This window comes from Myotis yumanensis, unplaced genomic scaffold (genome assembly GCF_028538775.1).
Source record: "Myotis yumanensis isolate MYYU_CA2020_CCGP unplaced genomic scaffold, mMyoYum1.0.hap1 SCAF_11, whole genome shotgun sequence".
Taxonomy (NCBI): domain Eukaryota; kingdom Metazoa; phylum Chordata; class Mammalia; order Chiroptera; family Vespertilionidae; genus Myotis; species Myotis yumanensis.
In genome coordinates, this window is record NW_027223762.1 from 25,716,270 (window position 1) to 25,739,653 (window position 23,384).

The window sequence follows — 23,384 nt, forward strand, 5'->3', positions numbered from 1 at the left end:
TTCTCTCTTCCCCTCCTCTCCCTCCCTTCCACTCTCTGAAAATCAATGGAAAAAATATCCTTAGGTGAGGATTAAAAAAAAAGATTAAATGGGAGAATTGGTGCAATTTTTTGTATACCAACAAAAACACACTTCATTGTGTCTTTGATATGTTGCATTTTCATGTTTACATTTTTAACTATCATGTTTAAAGGTAAATAAAAATGATTAATGGCTTAAAATAGGTAGATAAAATAATGACAACATAAAGGTTATAATCTTTGACCTTAAAACATTACTAAGCATTTTTGTTTACTTTTTAATTTATTTTTTCTGTTAATCCTCACCTGAGGGTATTTTTTTATTGATTGATTTTTTTTTTTTCCAGAGAGAGAGAGAGTGGAAGGGTGGGGGAGAGAGAGAGAAAGAAATATTGATGTAAGAGAGACACATTGATTGGTTGCATCCCACATAGGTCCCAACCAGGGCTGGGGATCGAGCCTGCAACTGAGGTACGTGCCCTTGACTGGAATTGAACCGGGGACCCTTTAGTCTGTGGGCCGATGTTCTATCCACTGAGCCAAACTGACTAGGGCACCTAACTATTTTTAGAAACATTTTCTCCTTTACATTATTTGGCAAAATGATTGTTCCAGCTGACCTGCCTTTGTGTGGCCCTTTCGTATCATAATTGGTAATTCTGAGGAAGAGAATGAGATACAGTGTATATAAAACTGAGGAGAAAATAGACTTTTAATTTAGTTAGAAAAATACATTTCTTACACTGTCACAAACTCCAAAAAACAGAAGTAGTTTGTCCCAAAAATGTTTTAATCTTTGGATTTAAGAAGAAATTGCTGGTCTCTTTTCATGGATATAAAAATTTCAATGTGATAATGATATTTATTAATAAAATCAGGAACTTAATCTGTTTTGCATCGTTACCATTCAGTGCTCCTTAAACATTTGTTTTCATAAACTCTTCAGTTTTTGTGGTAATACCTATAGTGATATAATGTCAAACTTAAGCATCCAATACAACACCAAATAGTAACTATTATGTATTGCTATTGTTCCAAGTATTTTATTTTATTTTAATTTTTGTTTTTATTGTTCCAAGTATTTTAAATGCATTATCCTTATTTTTTTTAATATATATTTTTATTGATTTTTTACAGAGAGGAAGGGAGAGAGGTAGAGAGTTAGAAACATTGATGAGAGAGAAACATCGATCAGCTGCCTCCTGCACATCTCCTACCGCAACCCAGGTACACGCCCTTGACCGGAATCGAACCTGGGACCTTTCATTCCGCAGGCTGACGCTCTATCCACTGAGCCAAACCGGTTTCGGCCATTGCCCTTATTTAATTGGCAGAGCATCTCTATGTGGGAGGTTTAATTATTCCTATTTTGCAGATGAAGAAATTAAGAGATTAATTATTTTGCCTAAGAACATCTAAATAGTTGTGATTTAATCTTGATCTTATGCTCTTTCTGCTTTGGCATTCTCTTCCTAAACTGAGTAGTAGTAAACAAAGAAAACAAGGTAAAAATAGTTTGGTGGGGTTTTTTTTAGAAATTAGTTGTGTTTGTGACTAAGTTCTGAAACAAGCAAAATAAAGATTCTTTTTATAATCACTTTTGTCTTATCTCTTTTTCAGTGGCTCTTTATCACCTCATTACTTAAGCTCTGTACTCAAGCAGAATCAGGTGCAAACCCTCAAAGGTATGTATAAGATCAGTATTTTAAATCATAGAATTTTAGGTAAAAAATTAGGATTGAATTTTTTTTTCTAATTATAAAGCAATTATAGGTTTATTGTAGAAAATTTGAAAAATAAAAATATTTATAAAGGAGAAACTAAAAAGTTACCCTTTATTCTACTGTAAACATTTTGATACAATTGTTTTGGTCATTTTTATGCTTTTTTTTTCATGAGTAGGTTTGTGTGTATGCACAGACACACACATAGACATATCTTTTCTTCAAATACTGGGCTCATACTATATACACTGTTTTATATCCCATTTTCATTTCCCTTAACGTGTATTTTTCCTTGAAGATATTTCTCAAAGTACATCTTAGACTAGAATAGGAGGTTGGCAATCTATGACCTATGGAATATATCTGGCCTGCCACCTATTTTTGCGTAGGCTATAAATTAGGGATGGTTTTACAGTTGTAAGTAGTTGAAAAAATAAAAATATAAAACTTAAGAAATTTGCTGCAACAGCAGAGCCAAGTAGTTACAACAGAGACCTCTGTATTGTATCCTTGGTTTTGCCTCTTGGCCCACAAAGCCTAAAATATTTACTACTTGACCCTTTACAGAAGTTTGCCAACCCCTGAGTTAAATAAAGTTCAAAATGATTTTTATAGTTTATTTAAGTTAAAAGAACTTAAGAAGACAATAAGTTAATTTATAAAATTTTATAAACTTCTTTTTGAAAGTATATTAAAAGTTCTGAATTTTAGTGGGTTTTTCCCCTACTCATAATTGATATTAGAGATTAGTAATGTGTTAATGTAAAGTTTCTAGCATTGTTGCTTTGGAGCCTAGATAAATTTCTATGATTTTTAAAAATAGAAATTCATAGACCAAAAGCATTTCCGTATATCAGAGACACTCTGTCTCTTTGGAATTTCACTAAGCTGAGCATAGAAAGCAGTATAATGTTGGTCTGTAAAAACAAGGGATGGAGAGAATGTGGAAAAGTTTAAGAGAACTTTGCAAAGAAGTTTAGTGTATATGGAGTCCACTTCAGATATGTTCTGGTTTAACATAAGTTAAGTATCCATTTTTCTATTACCTAATGGGTATATGTGGTTTTTCTTTACATTTATGTATTGTTGAAACTTCCTTTATTTTTGTATTACCTCATTAATTTCTGGCACTCTTTCAAGCTCAGTTCATATACACATTTTGAGAACATTTTCTTTCTGAATTCTGGGGTTTGTTTAGAATCTTGTCTTGTTCTTATCTCATATCATCTAAATTCTGCTTCTAAATTTCCTTTGGGGAGCAGACACTTTCACAAGTTTCTCCTGCTAGTTTTAATACCGGTTTTTATAATTTGTGTAGGTACTTCCCTTTCATTTAATGATTTATATATATTATGCATCATCTCCCCAGTGCTGCTAACACTTTATTTCCCTTCATCTCTGTACTCATAAGTCTTAGACCTAGTCCCCTAATAAGAAGTAACTTGGTGGGGAAGGTGTTGATATTCTGAGGTTAAAAAAAAAAAAAAAAAATGCAGATCTAGCCTGGAATAGAATATGAAGTCTAAGAGAAAAACGAAAGACTTCACCAAAACTTAAGAAAATGTATATTTAAATAAGGTTGCTTTAGGGCATTTTCATAGAATTCTGAGGAGATTGGCTTTTTATTCTCTCTAGATATTATATTTCCTGAGGAAAAGTTTGAAAAATACAATGCTAAATGAATAAATAGTTATTTATTCTACAAGTAATTGTTGAGTTCTTACGCAGTGCTAGACACTATAGTGGGCACTTTGGGATATACAGAGATGAGAGAGATCCAGGTCCTGATCTCAGAAAACATACAGTTTAATTGAAGAAGGTTGGCTAGAATTATGCAGAGTACACTGGCGGGAAAGGAAGTGAATGGCAAATTAAGCTTAGAGGTAACTCAGGAAAGGCCTCTTAGAAGAGAAAGAGTGGGGCTGAGGTAGAAGCGGTTAGGGGCGATCAGGCAGGCAGGCGAGTGGTTAGGGGCTATCAGGCAGTCTAGCAGTTAGGAGCCAGCGGTCCCAGATTGCGAGAGGGTGCAGGCTGGGCTGAGGGACCCCCACGCTCCCTATGCACGAATTTCATGCACCGGGTCTCTAGTAAATAAAATAAAAAAGTGTAGTTGTCTATCTTGTTCACCTTAAAACCGTGATCAGCAAAATGCGGCTCGCAAGCCACATGCAACTCTTTGGCCCCTTGAGTGTGGCTCTTCCTAAGCCTTAGGAGTACCCTAATTAAGTTAATAACAATGCACCTACCTATATAGTTTAAGTTTAAAAAATTTGGCTCTCAAAAGAAATTTCAATCGTTGTACTGTTGATATTTGGCTCTGTTGACTAATGAGTTTGGTGACCACTGCCTTTAAATGACTAATTGTATATACTAGCATCTATGTTACAGTATTGTATAACAGTAGCAGGTGGCACAGGAATCTCATACTGAGATAGTAAAACAAAACCTTTTTTGTCAATGTTTGGTGTGCTGTGCATTTGTAGTAAAGTCATCAGTGAAAAACAATGCAGACAAAAATGGAACTTACATTCTAATTACTAGTAGTAGATTTTAGTATTTATACATAAGCACTAGTTTACTACAACAGATATAAAATTTAGATAGTTAATGGTATGTTAGAGGCTAAGTGCAAATCTCAATTCAATTTAAGATTGCAAATTAGCATAATTTGTATCTTTATTGAAATGAAAGTAAATCCATTGTCCAGGCAGCTTGAAGTGTTGTAATTTATTGAAATTGCTCTCTTAAAGAATCTTTAAAGAATCACAAGAGACAGCTTCTCCATTTGGATGCTCTGTAAATGTGTCTGTTAGTTTTGATGGAGGCAGTAAATCTTCTTATACTTATTATTGCGCTTATGTCCATTTAAATTCTGCCTCTGTGCTTCTCATATCATTCCTTAAGCAAATGGACTGAGAATCAGATAATAGAAACTTATTTTATAATCCTCACTTTCACAGGGCTAAAACTTAGGCCTTTTAAATTTTTTCTCAACTATTATTAATTTCACAGCAATAAGGCTAAGGAAACGTGGGAGTTCACACTATTGACAAATTTATTTGAACCAGTCATTAAATCAGTAATATGTTTTGAACTCCAATCAGAACTAGGAAGGCTAAAAAGGGAAATAATATGACTTCGAACTGTTGTTTTTTAAAATCACTATTTGGATCACTTTCATGGTTCTAATGACAAATGACTTTCAACTGGAAGTAAATTATTTGCTTAATCTAAGTAGTGTCAGAAAATATATACAAAAGACATATAAAAACAAAGATATTTTTCTTCATGAACTGGGTATGTTAGGTAATATAGCTAATAGTATGTGTTTAAGATAGTGTTAAATACTTATCAATGAAAAAAATTATAGGGAAAATGAGACATTTTCGGGGGGCTAGCAATCTGAATTAGTCCCAGTAACCTGCTTTCTACTGCACTCTCTTGCTAGCCTATAAGTTTCATAAATTCCACATTCCATAACAAAAATATGAGGTGTTTTTCATTGTGACAATAAATAAGTCTTCAGTTTAATTTTAATACCAAAACAGATTGGGTACCATAAACAAAAATTGTTGTAGCCTTGGCCAGATGGCTCAGTTAGTTTGAGTATTGTCCCATACACCAAAAAGGTGGTGGGTTTTGATCCCTGGTCAGGGAGCTTATCTAAGGTTGGGGATTCAATTCCCAGTCGGGGCAGATAGGAGAGGCAGCCAATTGATATTTCTCTCACATGTTTCTCTCTCACATTGATGTTTCTCTCTTCCCCTCTCTCTCCTCTCTAAAAATCAATAAAAGCATATCCTCAGGTGAGGTTTAAAAAAAAATTGTTGTAAAGTTGTACAGGGAGTTTTTGTTCTAAGAAGTTCAAATTGTATCTTGGACAAATCATTAATAATCAGGTGTTCTTGATTACCAAGTGTTATGGTTTCTATTTCTAATGAATATTTTAATGGTGAAGTTAAACTTTTATTCAGAGTTAGCATTAATTGGCAAGGCATTGTGGGAAGCATACTTATAAATGTTCTAAACCAAACAAATCAAATGTAGATAAAATCTTCTTGCAAAGAAGTTTTTGGTTCTATAAAGTTAATTTTATGGGGAGAGTTCAAATTAATTAGGTATAATAAATTCTCTACAAGAAATAAATCTATTTAAGGAATACATCTATTATTCTACTGTTACAAAAATAGTGCCTCTCTTTGTTATCACTTTAAATATTTGAAAACTAAGAAAAGAAATGGTGTTCATGCAGCTTACTTATAATTGCCAAGATAAGCCTATTATCAGTTTTCTTTAGTTTTAGGTATAGTGTTCAGAAATATGACTCCTTGAATTGTAATGGAAGTTAGAGGTATACTAAATTTTAATAAGGTTTTATATGTTACATTTATAAGATTGTAAGTTTTATAAGATTATAAATTTTCTGAAATTATTTCCTTATAATGAATTTCAGTATTAGATTTGCTCCTTCCCCAGCACATCATTCATATATATATAAAATTGGAAATAAGGAAGACCTTTTTCTATTAAAAGAAAAGTTATTTCATGGAACAGGAAAATCTCTGTACATTTACATAATGCCATGCAAGTTGTATCCTGCATAAGGACACCGGGCTGAGGAAAGAGTGGGGACTGAAATCCAGCCCACCTTCCAGTCTTCAAGCTGTGTGCCTTGATACAGGGAAGTATTCACCTGGAGACAGAGTTGCCTTTTTTCCAACTCACACAGAGATACAATATGGTCTAGTAGCGGCTGCACCTTTTTCACTTCAAAGACAGGTTAGAATATTGAACTCTCAAAGTTGTAGTCAAGTCTCTTTCTAAAAGGAATAGGAGAGGTCTTTGTTTTGCTAGCTTCTTGGCTATGACATGTGGGAATCATTGATTCAATTTTTTTTTTCACGTGCTGCTCTTCTGCCTAAATGCTTTTCCTTCAGATATGCACATGGTTTCTTCATTCTCTGACCTTCCTGAAGTCTTTGCTCAACTGTTACCCTCTCCTCTTCCCTAACCTCTGTATTAACAATTGTAACCACTTTTCTCAGTATCTCCCTTTTTTCTTAATTTTTCTCCCTAGTGCTTATGACTCTCTGGCTTACTGTACTTTAATTATTTCTTTGTGTTTTGAGAGGTTAAGGATTTTCCTGTTTTGTTTTCTGCTGTATGAAATGATGTCAGGCTTATAACAGGACACTTAGTTTATTGAATGAATAACAGAATCAAGAATTTCCAATATATTCTATAATTTTCTGCAGAATTTCCTATTAAGGGTTGATGATGGAGTAAAAATTGAGGGCCGGAGTTCTGGAGGTAGACCACCAAGGTTCAAATCCTACCTCTCATTCCTAGAGATTCCTCTGTGTCTGTTTTCCCATCTTTAAGATGGAAATACAAATAGTACACATATCATAAAGTTGTGAAAATTAGATGAGTTAATAATACTTAAAATATGCCAAGATCATTGAAAGTGCTCAATGTTAGTAAGTAATTTAGTGGTACTCAGTTTAAGGAAAGGAGGGAAAGATATAAGATACTTACTCTTTCCACATTTATTAAGGACCTACTATTGGTATTATGGAAGACAGAAGGTAAGATAATGTTCCTACCCTAAAGAAGCTGACAGTCTAATTGGAAAGATGTTCATGTAGAGACTTTGTTTCATGAGGTCACATTTTGTTTAAGGGAAAAGAGCTCTAATATTATGTGTACTCCCTCATAGCAACCATCTTCTGATTTATGTACAGACAGTAACAAACATTGCCTGCATTTACGGAATTTACAGTAAAGTTGGGGGAAGAACAAGTCAGTATCTTTATGACTTTATTTAAAATAACTTTATAATTAGATATTGCAAGTAAAATGAAAAACTGGGATAATAAAAATTTTCTAGCTTTGAGATAGAAATGGGAGGTTTCGTGTCTGAGTCTTATTTTAAACATATCCTTTATAATCTAAAAAGTTTAAATATTTTCTAACTTTTCCTTGACATTTTAGGTTATACCATTTCACTTTTATTGAGTTACAGTTATTCAGATTAATAGATCACTAAGATGGAGAGGACTTTTCAGTAGAAAAATAGATATGAGAGCAAAATGACCTTATCTGGAGTAGAACCTGCTGGTTTTACCAGCCCATTTTTCTTATGGAATATTCATAATTATGTTTGACCTCTTGAGTATTATATAAACCTATAGTACATATATAGGCTTATATATAATTATGACTAAAGACATTAGTATTAATATTTTTTGTGCCAGCAATAATTATTCCTTTAGCATTTGTAGATTCATATGATCCAGACTGCCCAATTACATTTATTTTTATTTCCGTTAGCATGTGATTAATGCATTACTTTATAATTGCAGATATGCATAGATAAGGATATTTTTTAAATGTTAAAACATAATAATGCCTTAATGTACATTCCTAGGTAATTTAGTTTGTTTAAGGACAAACCTTATTGAAGTGGAGTTCAGGGTTATATTTTCATTGTAAATAATTAAAGAATAAAACTTTTATTATCTCTATACCTGTCAACCCTCCTAAATACAATACTAAATCACAAAACTGTTCATAATTTTAAGTGAACAAAAGCAGATGGCAAAATATGTACCTCATTTTGTTTAAATTTTTTTCTTTTTTACAAAATTTTATTGAATTTATTGGGATGACATTGATTAATAAAATGACATAGGTTTCAGGTGCACAATTCTATAATGCATCATCTACATAATTGTATTGTGTGTTCACTACCCCAAGTCAAGTCTCCTTCCATCAATTGTCTTTTTTTAAATTAGAATATACACCAAAATCTTAATGTTGGTTACGTTTGGGTGCATGCAAATGCCTATAATAAAAAACATTAAAATTGTTAGTTTTCCTTTTTCAGAATCTGATATTGATGCTGCCACTGCAATGATGCTCTTAAATACTTCTATAGAACAAGGAATTCTAGAATGTAAGTAATCATGCTTTTCTTTTTAAAATATATTTTTGTGAGTGCCTTTTTCATTATAATTTAGAATGCAAGATATTTAAATGTTACAGCAAATTATTCTTTCCAGCTAAGTTGTATTTGTATTTGAATAATTTAATTTTTGTTTTACTATATTTCCATTTCTTTAGTGAGCAATTGAAAGATTGAGATTAATGCTATGATAGATCATGTTACATTGACCAAGAAATGAAGAAATAAATAGTGTATTTAGAAATTAAACTTGAAGATTTTAAAGTAAAAATGAAAGCTATAAATAAGAAAATATAGGAAAGTATAATTATAACCTTGGAATAGGAAAAGCCTTTTTTAAATATGGCTACCATTAATAAATCAACAAACAACAAGTGCTGGTGAGGATGTGGAGAAGAGGGAATCCTAGTACCCTGCTGGTGGGAATGTAGACTGGTGCAGCCACTATTGAAAAAAAAAAAGTGTGTAGTTTTCCCAAAAAAATTAAAAATGGAACTGCTGTTTGACCCAGCAGTTCCATTTCTGGGAATATATCCTAAGAATTCTGAAACACCAATCAGAAAAAGTGTATTCACCCCTATGTTCATAGCAGCATTATCACAATAGCTAAGATCTGGAAACAGACCAAGTACCCATCAGTACATGAGTGGATAAAAAAGCTGTGGTACATCTACACAGTGGAATACTATGCAGCAGTAAAAAGGAAGGATCTCTTACCCTTTGCAACAGCATGATGGACCTAGAGACCATTATGCTAAGTGAAATAAGCCAGTCAGAGAAAGACAGATATCACAGGATCTCACTTATATGTGGACACTATTGAACAAAATAAACTGACGAACAAAATAGGTCCAGAAGCATAGATGCATGGAACAGACTGACAGATCTCAGAGGGGAGAGGAGTGGGGATGAGAAGAAATTAAACAAAGAACTTATATGCATAGCCCACGGACACAGACAATAGTGTGGCGAAGACCTGGGGTGGGGCAGGAGCTGGTGGAGTGGGGAAGTGCTAGGAAAATAGGGGACATCTGTAATACTATCCTATATAATAAAAGGGTAATATGCAAATCAACCAAATGGCAGAAAGACTGGTCGCTATGATGGTCACTGACCATCAGGGAGCAGACGCTCAATGTAGGAGCTGCCCCCTGGTGGTCAGTGTGCTCCCACGGGGGAGCACTGTTCAGGGGCTTAGGGTTGGCGAGTGCAGCGGTGGTGGTAGAAGCCTCTCCTGCCTCCGCAGCAGCACTAAGGATGTCTGGCTGACGGCTTAGGGGAGTGGGTCAAAGCCATCAGTCGGACATCCCCCATGGGCTCCCTGACTGCGAGAGGGCACAGGCTGGGCTGAGAGACCACCCCCCCACCCCCACCCCAAGTGGACAAATTTCGTGCACCGGGCCTGTAGTCAACAATAAAAAATAAACTAAAAAAAAAGATAAAAGTATAAAATGCGTGAAAGAAAAAGATGGGCAAATTATATTAGACATCAAATGTTTAGAGTTCTGACGACAAAACAAGTCTTTAAGAAAAGCAACACAAGCAAAACACTGGGAGGACATTTTTTTATACTATATAAAAGAAAGGATTCATATTGAGTATATGTATTTAAAAGGGTTCTACAAATAGGAAATAAGAAAACAGCCCTAGCTGGTTTGACTCAGTAGATCAGCGGTTCTCAACCTGTGGGTCGCGACCCCTTGGCGGTCGAACGATCCTTTCACAGGGGTCGCCTAAGAGCATCCTGCATATCAGATATTTATATTACGATTCATAATAGTAGCAACATTACAGTTATGAAGTAGCAACAAAAATAGTTTTATGGTTGGGTCACAACATGAGGAACTGTATTTAAAGGGCCAGAAGGTTGAGAACCACTGCAGTAGATAGAGCGTTGGCCTGGGGACTGAAGGGTCCTGGGTTCGATTCCAGTCAAGGGCACGTGCCCAGGTTGTGGGCTCGATCCCCAGTGGGGGTCATGCAGGAGGCAGCTGATCAATGATTCTCTCTCATTGTTGATGTTTCTGTCTCTCTCTCCCTCTACCTTCCTCTCTGAAGTCAATGAAAATATATTTTAAAAAAGATAAAAAAGAAGTAAGAAAACAGTTCAACAAAAAGCCAGCAAAATATATTAATAGATGGGTCTCGAGAGGACATACACATTGACAACACTCAATTGAAAAGATATGCAACTTCTCTAGAAATCAAGGAAATGCAATATGAAACAATATTGAGATGCTTTTTTTGCCCATGTAATTATGAAAAATTTAAATGATTTATAGTGTTAAGTATGGGAACAGGGTATTGTCATAGACTGTAGGATAAAAATTGGTCCAGCCGTTTTGGAGGGCAATTTGGAAATACCAATTGCAACTTTAAATGTGCATATCCTTTTACTTAATAATTCCATATCTTGGTATTTCTCCTAAAAAAATATTTGCATATGTGTGAGAAAAGGCATCTAGAAGAATTTTCATTGCAATGTTATTTGTAGTAATGAATAATTGGGAACAACCTACAAATACCAACCAGGAGATGGTTAGCAAACCATTGTAATGGTACAGTTAATGTAGTGGTGACATACATATTGAGGCATTCTGTGCAAGCAGTTCAAAATAATTCCATTTTCCCTGGAAAGGTCAAGACATATCATTAAGTGGTGTTAAAATATTTCAGATTAATACTTACAGAATAATATGGTTGGTCTGGTTTTTTAAAAAAATATATTTTTATTGATTTTAGGGAGGAAGGGAGGGAGAGAGAGAGAGAGAGAGAGAGAGAGACATCAATGATGAGAGAGAATCATTGATTGGCTGCCTCTTGCACGCCCCCACACTGGGGATCGAGCCCACAACCTGGGCATGTGGCCTGACTGGGAATCGAACTGTGATCTCCTAGTTCATAGGTCAATGCTCAACCACTGAGCCGTGCCAGCAGACATGGGGTTTTTTGGGTTTTTTTTTTTAAAGAACCTACAAAACATTCCAACTTTACAGCCCTTACTGTTCAGGAATGATATAGTTGTTTTAAATGGCTTGTTTTTGCAATCAAATGCATTTGACCTATTGAAAGTTTTATTTTCCACAGGTGAGAAGCCTCTTTCTCTTAAAACAGCAATGCAGAAAAAAAGGAGTTATGGCAATGCATTTAATCATCGCAGTGCTATGCGATTACAAGAGAGTGATTCTTTAGCCACCAGCATTGATCCAAAAGAAGACCACAATTACAGTGCAAATAGCATGGTAGCACAGCGTTGCGCATCCAGGTCTAGCGTGTCTTCTCTGTCTTCTGTGGATGAAGTATATGAATTTATCCCAAAGAGTAGTCATGTGGGAAGTGATGGCAGTGAAGGATTTCACAGTGAAGAAGATACAGATGTTGATTACGAAGATGATCCTCTTGGAGACAGTGGCTATGTATCACAGCCTTGTGCAGATAACTCTGCAAAGGGGCAGCCAGGCAAAAAGATGCGAAAAATGTCATGTCAGGAAATTGATGAGGAGCTCAAAGAGGCAGCTGGGTCTCTACTCCACCTTGCTGGAATTCGTACATGTCTGGGTTCCCTAATAAGTACTGCAAAGACACAAAATCAAAAGCAGCGGAAAAAATAGAAATACCTGTTAGTGTGAAATTATTTTAAAATGTGGCAATACTGTTCTACTTAATTCTTTACAAGGGATATCAAAGCCATATGGACTTATTTTTGTTTTCGGGGAGGGGAGGGATGCTAATTGTTTATTTCAAAGCATTTTTGTTTGTTTTTTAATTTTCATTAAATAATTGCTATTAGGATCATGCCCAACCATAAATATGATTTGAACTCCTAAAAGCATAATTTTTGTGATGTGTTTCTTAAGATTTTTGAAATTTTTATACAAGAAAATCCATAGCTTCTATCTGAAACTTGTAGGAGAAATCTTTTATTCTCTTTTTATGCCAAAATGTAATAATTGGCAACTCCGTTTTCTTTTTCAGTCTGTAATCAACTGCTGATGTAGCTAAAAATTTTGCTCAGTCTCTCACATACTCCTCTCCTGACACATGCTATCCAGTAGGATAATATTTGGATTTTTAATTTTGTCTTAATTTTTGTTTTTAATTTTTGTTGTTGAAGCATGACAAAGTTGAATATAAATTAGAAAAGACCCTAGATGCCTAGAATATTCCTTTTGGTTACATAGGCAGAGAGTACAACAAAGATTTATAAGATGTAGATAAGGCCATTTTGTGATGTAATTTCTTTAAAAGCACTCCAATCCCTATTATAATATCTTTGAAATTTTTTTACTTTCCAAAAACTTTAGCATTTACTGAATTATTCTTTCCCAGAGTGCATTGCAACCATTGTTTAAATATTAGCCACTAGCTGTCTTCGTTGAGTAGAAACTATCCACTGAGAGGATATAGCCATAGAATGTGTTATGGATTAACACCCATTTTGACACACTTGCAATAAGAGAATCTTTTTGTTTGCTTGTTAAATGTACTGCATTCTAGAAATCTTGTAGTACAAATGGAGTGTATTCTAGTGCAAATATTTTGAATATTACATCATTATAAATAAAGGTAGATCATTTAGGAAAGAAAATCCGTTCAAGCTTTATATGACTTAAAATGTGTATGTATACCCAATTAAAAAGGGTGTAACAAAACTACAGAGACAAAATACCTTCATGGATCTCAAAATTTATATGAAATTAAATCTTGCACATTATACCCTTTTGAGAAGGCTGTATAATACCTATTATGTGCCATTAATCCATGCCTAAAGATTTTATATTACAGTTCCAAATGTGCATTGACTAAGGCATTTTAAGTATTTGAACAAATCTGCTTGTATGAGACATTTTTTCATATCATTTGTATAGTTTGACTGTATTATTCAGAAGGTATAAGGGATGGTAATAAAAGTAAACTTATTCATTATATATATCTTTTTAGAATGACAGAAGCAACTTTCCAACATCTTGTTTCATAGTGATCTTGTTTTCATTTTCTGATAATTTCATATATATATGTATATACATTTATACACACACATAGGTTTATGATTTTGATTTGTTACTTTCAGCTATTTCTATGACTACAAAGCGTTTTTTGGATTTTTTTAAGAGATAAATATTTTAACTTCTAAATTTTATTAGGGCAAAACTGTCATCTGTTCTGTTTCTTTTTGTTGTTGTTGTTCTGTTTCTATGTTAATTGTAATTGAACCTGGATAGCTACATTAATAGAATCGGTGCTGTTGAAATTTAGTAATTTTTAAATTTGCTAATAATGAAAAATAGTCCTTAAGTATGCAGGATAAGGTATTTGGATTTTTCTTCATATATGTCACATCTACTACAGAAAGTGGCTAACTCAAGTTGACACTTTTTACTGTAGACAGTATTAACACCAAAAATTGCTTTACCACAGTATAAAATAGTACAGATTATAAAACATCATTTTAGTAACAATGTTTCTAAACCATTTACCATGGCCCTCTCGATAGACTTTAGTAACAGTGTTTCAATGACCTGATTCCAGTTCGTTTTGTTCTACTGAAATTCTTTTTTTAAAATATGTTTTTATTGATTTCTAGAGAGAGAGTAAGGGAAAGGGATAGAGAGATAGAAACATCAATGAGAAAGAAACATCAATTGGCTGCCTTCTGCACACCCCATACTGGGTTCCAGCCCACAACCCAGGCATGTGCCCTGACTGGACTCGTACCAGTGACTTACTTCATGGGTCACTGTTAAACCACTGAACCACACCAGCCTGGCTCTGCTGAAATTCTGTACAAAAATGTTCTCTCTGGTTCCTGTCCATTAGTAAGATAATTATTCTAAGTAAAGGCAGATGAAGATAAGGAGGGGGAGAGTCATTCTCAGTTCTAATAGAGTTCTTCATAATTATTTTGTCTTAATATGAGTAACAATAATTCTTTAAGCTTGATTTTCTCTCTCTCTTCATGTAATCCCAGAAATTTAAAAATTGAAGTTATATTTATCACTAGCAAGGGCAATAAACAATTTTGCACTAAAAACTAACAGAAAAGTTACACAATATTTTACACTTAATTCTTGTACAGAATTCAGTGCCTAACTTTCCATTTACCAACATAGTCATTTTCAAAGGGAAGAAACTTTATAATTATGGTCCCCCATTATTACTTCCATAGACATTATGATCCCATTTCTCAGGTGTATTGAAATAAAAACGTGGCTAATAACCACTCAGTTAAGGAAAATCACTTGAATTTCTATGGACTGGAAATTGTATTTATAAATAATATATCATCAACAACTCTTACTGTAATAAAAGCAACAATCCTGGAGAAGTAAATATTTTTCAACATAGTTTAAAACTGATTTAAGCTAACTTATAATTTGCCTTACACCAATATAAATTGTTAGAACCAATTCCAGTTTATAAATAGATCCCTAGTAAAAATTTTGCCTCAACACAATCTTCATCTTTCACATTCTAAATATAATCAGTGTTTCTTGAATACTATGTGTTTTTCAAATTTATTTGTGCAATATATTACTAAATTAGTTAATATTTTTTCTTCAAATTCAGAAAAAGGAAACATTACTCGTATTCATGGAAAAGCTAATTATCGGTGGATCATCTCCTTTTTTCCACCTCTGAGCCTTTCCTGCTCTCCTTATAGCTGGCATAACTTCTCTTAACTTAGGTTTCTTTGTATATACTAAAGTTTAGGATATATATTTTTTTTTCTTTTGCTACTTTCTGAGACATTAAGTAAAAAGGTTCATACTAGATGGTCAGTTAAACATAATGTTAGCATGAATTCAAAGACAGAGAAAGAGTTAAAGAGGAAATGTGTGTGTCTTGGTAGACCAGGAGGCCTTCTCCAGCCTTTCCCAGCAATTTAAGCAACAGATGTGAATACTTCACAAATCTATAAAGACTATCGTCTTAAATACTATAGTAACTTAAAAAAACTTGTGAAGACCATAGCATTTAAATAAGAACTTTGAGGCTTTCTGGTTTACATATATTTTATAGTTTTTGTTTGAAATGTTTAAAGTTTACTTCAATATGTTAATGATGTGGTCAAAATATTTATTGAAAAACAAAGTATATTAATGTTATACCTGCCATTTTTTTTCTTAAAGCAATTTTTTTTGCATCTAACTGCCAGTGCCATTGTCAAAACTTATTTTTAAAGTGTTGTACATTTCTCATTAAAGTGCTTAATTTTAAAGTATTACGTTGCCATCATATAGTGTATAAAAATGTATAATTGCCAATTCATTGTAACTAGTATTTATTTTTAATTAAAGTGTAAGAATGCTGTTTGATTCAAGAAATTTGAATCATACTGTTTCCTTATCCCCTTTTCTAATGTAGCATAAAAATTGCCCTGAGTTTGAGTTTTAACTGCCAGTAGATGACCAGCCCAAGTGAACCCCTTCTCAGTTGCCAATCTTTGCTCATATTAAAACAACTTAACAGATGTTTAGTTTTTGTATCTAATCTCTGATTATTAAAATGTTTATAAAGTTTATTTTTATCAAAGAAATGCAATTCATTATGACAAACTATTGCAGAATAAACCTTGTTTTATAACATTTTTGTGTTTTCTCTGTTTTTGGGTGTGGGTAGTATAGATGTATGTGACTCATACTCCTATACAAACACACACTTTCCATTTTAGTGTGACAAAGTTGGAATATACAGATGGAAAATAAAGTTTCATTTTGAAAATTTGCAAGTCTGGTTTGTTTTTTTTAAGTGTTGTTTTTCTTGGTTTTTACATGTCATCTTAATCATTGACAGCTAAAGTAGTGTTAAGTTATTTATTCTCTTCCTAAAGTTGAACTTCTAATTCACATATACATGAGATATTTTAAAATATAACTAAGAAAATTTGAATATATGAAATTATTAAGATTATTTTAAAATACCAGTAATACCATATGTTTAAAAATTGAGGCATCCATTGTAAAATGGAATAATTTACAACCAACATCTTGATTTTTAGTTTCCCCCCTCACTTACCTTTGAAGTTCTGCACTGGTCATTTAAATGGTATTATTTACAATAGAATTGTTCATTTAATATAAGTCCAATGAGACAGTAATCTTTATTTTAAACTACCACCACCCTCTCTAATAACAGTCATTTAAAAATTATAGCCTGCTCTAGCTGGTTTTACTCAGTGGACAGAGCATCGGCCTGTGGACTAAAGGGTCCCGCCTTTGATTCCGTTTAAGGGCACATGCCCGGGTTGCAGGCTCGATCCCCAGTAAGGGGCGTGCAGGAGACAGCCGATCAATGATTCTCATCATTGATGTTCCTATCTCCCTCTCCTTGACCTAAGCCATTGTGCTCACTTAATATTTGGCAAAGGAGGCAAAAGCATACAATGGAGTCAAGACAATCTCTTCAATAAATGGTGTTTGGAAAATTGGACAGATACAGGCAAAGAAAAATGAAAGACCACCAACTTACATCTTACTCAAAAATAAACTCAAAATGGATAAAGGAATTTAAGATGGGAAACCATAAAAATCTTAGAAGAATCCATAGGCAGCAAAATATCAGACCGGACATTTGGTAGCGATATCTTTACCGATACAGCTTCTAGGACAATGGAAACTAAGGAGAAAATAAACAAATGGGACTGCATCAAATAAAAAGCTTCTGCACAGCAAAAGAAACCATCAACAAAACAAGAAAGCCCACTGCATATTGGCCAATGTTACATCCGATAAGGGTTTAATCTCCAACATTTACAGGGAACTCATACAATTTAAAAGGATAATAAACAATCCAATCAAAAAATGGGCAAAGGACCTAAATAGACACTTTTCGAAAGTGGACATACAGAAGACCAAGAGTCATATGAAAACATGTTCAAAGTCACTAATCATCTGAGAGATGCAAATCAGCAACGAGGTACCATCTCACACCTGTCAGTATGGCTATCATCAACAAACGACAAGTGCTGGCGAGGATGTGGAGAAAAAGGAACCCTCGTACACTGCTGATGGGAATGCAGACTGGTGCGGCCACTGGAAAACAGTATGGAGTTTCCTCAAAAAATTAAAAATGGTCCAGTAATCCCACTTCTAGGAATATATCCCAAGAAATCAGAAACACCAATCAGAAAGAATATATGCACCCCATATATTCATAGCAGCACAATTTACAATAAAGATTTAGAAACGGCCCAAGAGCCCATCAGCAGATGAGTGGATTAAAAACCGGTGGTACATCTACCCAGTGGAATACTACACTGCTGTAAAAAAAGGAATGCTTACCATTCCCAACAGCATGGATGGACCTGGAGAGCATTATGTTAAGCGAAATAAGCCAATTGGAGAAAGATAAATATCACATGATCTCACTCATTTGTGGAATATAATGAACAACATAAACTGATGAACAAAAATAGATCCAGAAACATAGAAGCATCCAACAGACCATCCAACCTCAGAGGGTAGGCAGGGGAGGGAGGGGGGTAAGAGAGCGACCAAAGACTTGTGTGCATGCATATAAGCATAACCCATGGACACAGACAGTAGGGGGGTGAGGGCATGTGCTGGGGGGTGGGAGCAGCCCGGGAGGGGTCAATGGGGAAAAAGGAGACATATGTAATACTTTAAACAATAAAGAATTTAAATTTTTAAAAACTGTGGTAAAGCAAAGTAACAATAAAATAAATAAAAAAAATACTTAAAAGTTGTAGCCATTTGGTGGATGGTGAGCAAACACAATATATAGATGATGTATTATAGAATTATACACTTGAGACCTATATAATATTAACCAATGTCACCCCTATAAGTGCAATAAAAATTTTCTTTTGAATCCTAACCCAGGGATATTTTTTTGTGTGTGTTTCTTTTCTTAGAGGGGAAGGGAGAGAGAAACATTAATTGGTTGTCTCCTGAACCTGCAACCTAGTTATGTGCCCTGACCAGGAATCAGACAGACAACCTGTGCACGGGATGAGGCTTCAACCAACTGAGCCAAACATGCCAGGGCTGTAACCCTACTTTTCCTCCACCCTGTATTTTCAAGGATGGTTGTATAGTGACCAGCCAGAGAAGACAGTGTCTTCTCTGAATAGTGTCTCCCTCTAAGGTGGAAGACAGGTTTGTTATCCAGGATAATAAAGATAATGGCTCCCTCTAGGGCAAAGGTCAGGCATATTTGCGTACACCCTGTTTATGTTGTTGTTGACAGTATTACATCTCTTAATGGGTAAAATAAAAGTAAATATAAAACTGAATCTTGATCAAATTATAACACTACTAGAGGCCCGGTGCACAAAAATTTGTGCACTTGGGGGGCGGGGGGAGGGGGGTCCCCCAGCCTGGCCTGTGCCCTCTTGCAGTCTGGGACCCCTCGGGAGATAACGACCTGCTGGCTTAGGCCTGCTCCCAGGTGGCAGAGGGCAGGCCCAATCCCTAAGTGCAGCCCCTGGTCAGGCTCAGAGCAGGGCCGATTGGGGAGTTGGGGCGCCGCCCCGTCATGCACAGAGCAGGGCGGATCGGGAGGTTGCAATGCCACCCTCAATCACGCTCAGGGTAGGGCCGATTGGGGGGCTGGGGCACCACCCCCTGTCACACTCAAGGCAGGGTCGATGGGGAGGTTGCGGCACCACCCTCTGTCACGCACAGAGCAGGGCCGATCAGGGGGTTGGGGAGCTCCCCCCTGTCACGCACAGAGCAGGGCCGATCAGGGGGTTGAGGAGCTCCCCCCTGTCACTCACAGAGTAGGGCCGATAGGGGAGTTGGGGCATCACCCCCTGTCACACACAGAGCAGGGTGGATCAGGGGGTTGGTGCGCTGCACCCTGTCACACTCAGGGCAGGACCAATGGGGAGGTTATGGCTCTACCCTGTCACACACAGAGCAAGGCCCGTGGAGGGGGGTTGGGGCACCACCCTCTATCACCCACAGAGCAGGGCTGATCAGGGGGTTGGGGCGCCACCACTGTCACACTCGGGGCAGGGCCGATGGAGAGGTTATGGCTCTACCCTGTCACACACAGAGCAGGGCCCGTGTGTGTGTGTGGGGGGGGGGGGGTGCTGCACCCTGTCACACACAGAGCAGGGCCGATCAGGGGGTTGGGGAGCTCCCCCCTGTCAAACACAGAGCCGCAGGGCAATCAGGGGATTGGGGAGCTCCCCCCTATCAGGAACAGAGCAGGGCTGATCAGGGGGTTGGGGTGCCTTCCCCTGTCATGAACAGAGCAGGGCGGATAGGGAGGTTGTGGCCCCGCCCCCTGTCACACACAGAGCCACGGGGTTTGGGTGCTGCCCCCTGTCACGCTGATCCCGGTGCTGGGAGGCATATTACCCTTTTACTATATAGAATAGAGGCCTGGTGCATGGGTAGGGGCTGGCTGGTTTGCCCTGAAGAGTGTCCTGGATCAGGGTGGGGGTCCCCACTGGGGTGCCTGGCCAGGCTGGCTGAGGGGCTGAGGGCTGTTTTCCCGCTGGCAGTTGACTAAAAGCTCCCAACTGCTCCTTGTTTTCTTTTTCTTTTTTTAATTCTGGGCCAGCTTTAGCTCTGAGGCCTCGCTGCTGAAGACATGGATACAATGTTGCGGTCCGGGGCTGATTAAAAGCCGGTTTTGTTTAGCTTCTTATTTGCAACATAGTAATAGTTGCTTAGAGTTGCAGCTGAGAGGCTGGCAAGTGAGGCAGGGAATGTTGGAGTCCGCAGCAAGCAAGCCTTATGCTCGCTTCAGTGCCTGGCTGCCGGCCGCCATCTTGGCTGACAGTTAATTTGCATATACTCACTGATTAGCCAATGAAAAGGGTAGCGGTCGTACTCTAATTACCATGTTTCTCTTTTATTAGTGTAGATTCTAGAACATCATAATTTACTGCTAGCAAGCAAATTCTGTAAAAGCCCAGATTTTTGGTATCTTTCCAGTCTAATGAGCAAGAACCATGTCAGCAGCAGAACTTTTCCTTCCAATCTATTAAGATTTCATTTAAAGAACTCCCATCCATTTTCTGCTTTCACTTGCACACCAATCTGAATTCTTAAAGGAAATTCTCTATGAAATTGGTTTTTCTTGAATGTAAGTGTTGGATGATAATTCTGTGAATAAGTGATTTCTTGAAACTTCATTCTATTAAATACTATCTATCTTTCCTTTCTTATAGATGGTTTTCCCCCCAGGAAATGTATGGTCAACTTTACTTCATTTTAAGAACAATGTTGATTATTCAAACACGAAATTACAATATTCAAATACTTGCAATCAGCTCTTGGGAGAGGTGGTATACTTACGTATTTCAGCTGACACACTACAGGGTCTTTTATCAGTGGATGTAAAAGCAGAGCAATATATAATTTATTAGCACACACACACTCTCTTTAAGGAGCTGTTTTCCAGTAGAATTGCAGAAAGGAATTCTCTCTCCTGTTTCCCAGGAGGGGTTGCCTTTGTTACAGCTCAACTATAAGCTTTATATGGAGTTGCAGCTTTCAAAATAGAGCATTAATTGGAAGCAATTATCCAATTATACCAGCTGTGCCTATACTGTATACTGAATATTTACCAAGAAAAGAACAAATTTAACAGATGATTTAATATAGCAGCCTGGCATAATGAATCTGCAATTGACACTCCAATCACATAGCTAGTCCTCAATGGCTAAAATATTGAAGGGCACACCAGTAGCTCAAGTCAGTACAAAAAATAAAGACTATTAGGCTTGGTTTTCAAAGCAGTATCAACATGGGTGATGTAATTTCAAAAGTAATCAAAAAGGTTATGTTTGTTTATGATCTAAAATGAGTAAGATTTCTCCAACTGCTTGATTTTAAAAGTAGACTTGCTTTCAACTTTAATAGATTTTGTTTTGTATTCTTTTGAAGCCTTAAGTATGCACCCTGAAGTCTTATTATGGGGCTGTCCTTGAAACATGCTCTGGAACCACTTTAGGTACCTCTCAGATAAGCACCCAGAAGAACCTGCCTTGTGTCAAATTCCACTCTGCAACCAATGGTGTGATAGTGAGCTGCGGGGTAGTCATTTTCTGCCTGTAATCTATTCAGCTTTGCAAGTGCTGACCAAGTACTCGAGGGAGAACAGGCTTTGACTAGGCTAGCATTGATTACATGGATGTGAAGATAATCCATATTGGCTGTCAAGGAATATTTTTATGTGCAAAAATCCACCACTAACACCTGCAAAATTGGCTTTGTGAGAAATGAAGGAAGTGTTTCATCTATTTGTTAACGCTATATTATAGAAACAAAACAAAGGAACCAAAACACTTTGCTACCAACTCTTGAGTCATCTTATTGGCGCTGTCTTGACAAAGAGATGCTGTTCCTCTAAGAGTTATGATGTCACCTTTGTCCAATCATAACCTTCCTTATGAGAGTGGGGAATAATTCTCTGGAGACAAGGTGAGTGACAGCAGCAGGAACGCAGCAGTCACTAGGCAACAGGATCCGGCCTTCAGTGGAAGAGAATTTCAAACATTTAACCCTCACTCAGTCACGGTTTCTTGTTGCTGATATGGCAGTAATCTCTGGACAAAAGGACTAATATGAATAATGCAGCTTTTTTCCCTACAGCTGTATCTAGAGGCAATGGGAGGAACCATTCTGTTTAGGACTAAGGACATTACTTGATTTGAAAAGATTGGTAAAGTTACTGTGCTATACACTTGACACTAATACAAAATAATATTGAATGTACACTGTAATTGAAAAAAAAAGATTTTTTAAAGAAAACATTGGCAAAGTTAGAACATTTTAAAGCCTCTTTTTCACATGGGTCATGGGATAAGCCACATGATTGTCTCCTCTGTGTGCTTAGAACTGTTACTCAATTACTCCCCATAAGCCAGGTTGTCACGTGGGTGTGTAGCCTGTGCCTTGGACAGTCATGCTACTGGGTGGGGGAGAGGAGTGGAGCTGAAATCAGCTCGTGTTCCATAGGACCCTTATTCGGGAAGTTTCGAGAAAGGTGTCTTTATCTAATTTATTGCCCTAATGGGGTGCCGTTTTGTAACTTCTCTGCCCGAAAGGGGTGCTTTTCCCTGATTTAAACAAAGTTGCTGTGTGAGCTCTTGGGATGGGGGGCCCTGCAAATACAGCTTATTTTTCCAACTATCCATAAAGTGCTACAATATTATCCTTCATCTTTTTCATTTGACTATGCTAGAGAATTTAGCACAGGGCTGGACAGACACAGATCTGACTGGTGGTATTGTTTCCAAACTGGATTTACAGATTCATCTAGTTCAAATTGTTTTGGTTTGTTTTTTTTTAAAAAGAAAAAAAAAGTCTTGGATTTTCTCTCATGAAGAGGTGACAGGGTAAGGGTAGAAGGGACTCCAAAGGGTTCAACCACTATGTGAGTTTCTAAAATAGTGTGCATTTTTTAGACAAGTCTAGTTGCTGAGCTGAACTGTGACTGTCTTTTGTGGCACAGGATGCTGCACATGCCTGGCCCCTCCCAAGGGCTGACTTCTAAGCAACATTCAGATCTCAGTAGATGTCATTTTCTCTCTGACCCCAAAACTCTATCTAGGTGTGCCTCTTGCATGATCCCTAAGCACCTGGATATGGCATTATCTCTCTGATTTGGTCCATTTCCTGATCCATACACCCTTTGTTTGCATTTAACTATTGTAAATTGGATAGGTATACACAACAAGTCTGAATCTGATAT

General features: G+C 36.5%; 1 protein-coding gene across 4 annotated transcripts in view; it reads left to right on the forward strand.

Annotated features, from left to right (window-relative positions):
- The window catches only part of FOXN2 (forkhead box N2), an 87,100-nt gene that overhangs the window by 39,999 nt on the left and 23,717 nt on the right, over nt 1-23,384 (forward strand). For 3 of the 4 annotated variants that reach the window (XM_070429170.1, XM_070429171.1, XM_070429172.1), the window contains exons 4-6: nt 1,641-1,705; nt 8,634-8,702; nt 11,799-16,297. In XM_070429170.1, the coding sequence (XP_070285271.1) occupies nt 1,641-1,705; nt 8,634-8,702; nt 11,799-12,322 (658 nt within the window). In that variant the 3' untranslated portion in view covers nt 12,323-16,297. Of the gene's footprint in view, nt 1-1,640; nt 1,706-8,633; nt 8,703-11,798; nt 16,298-23,384 lie in introns of those variants that run through there. The other variant, XM_070429173.1, reaches the window with a different exon arrangement.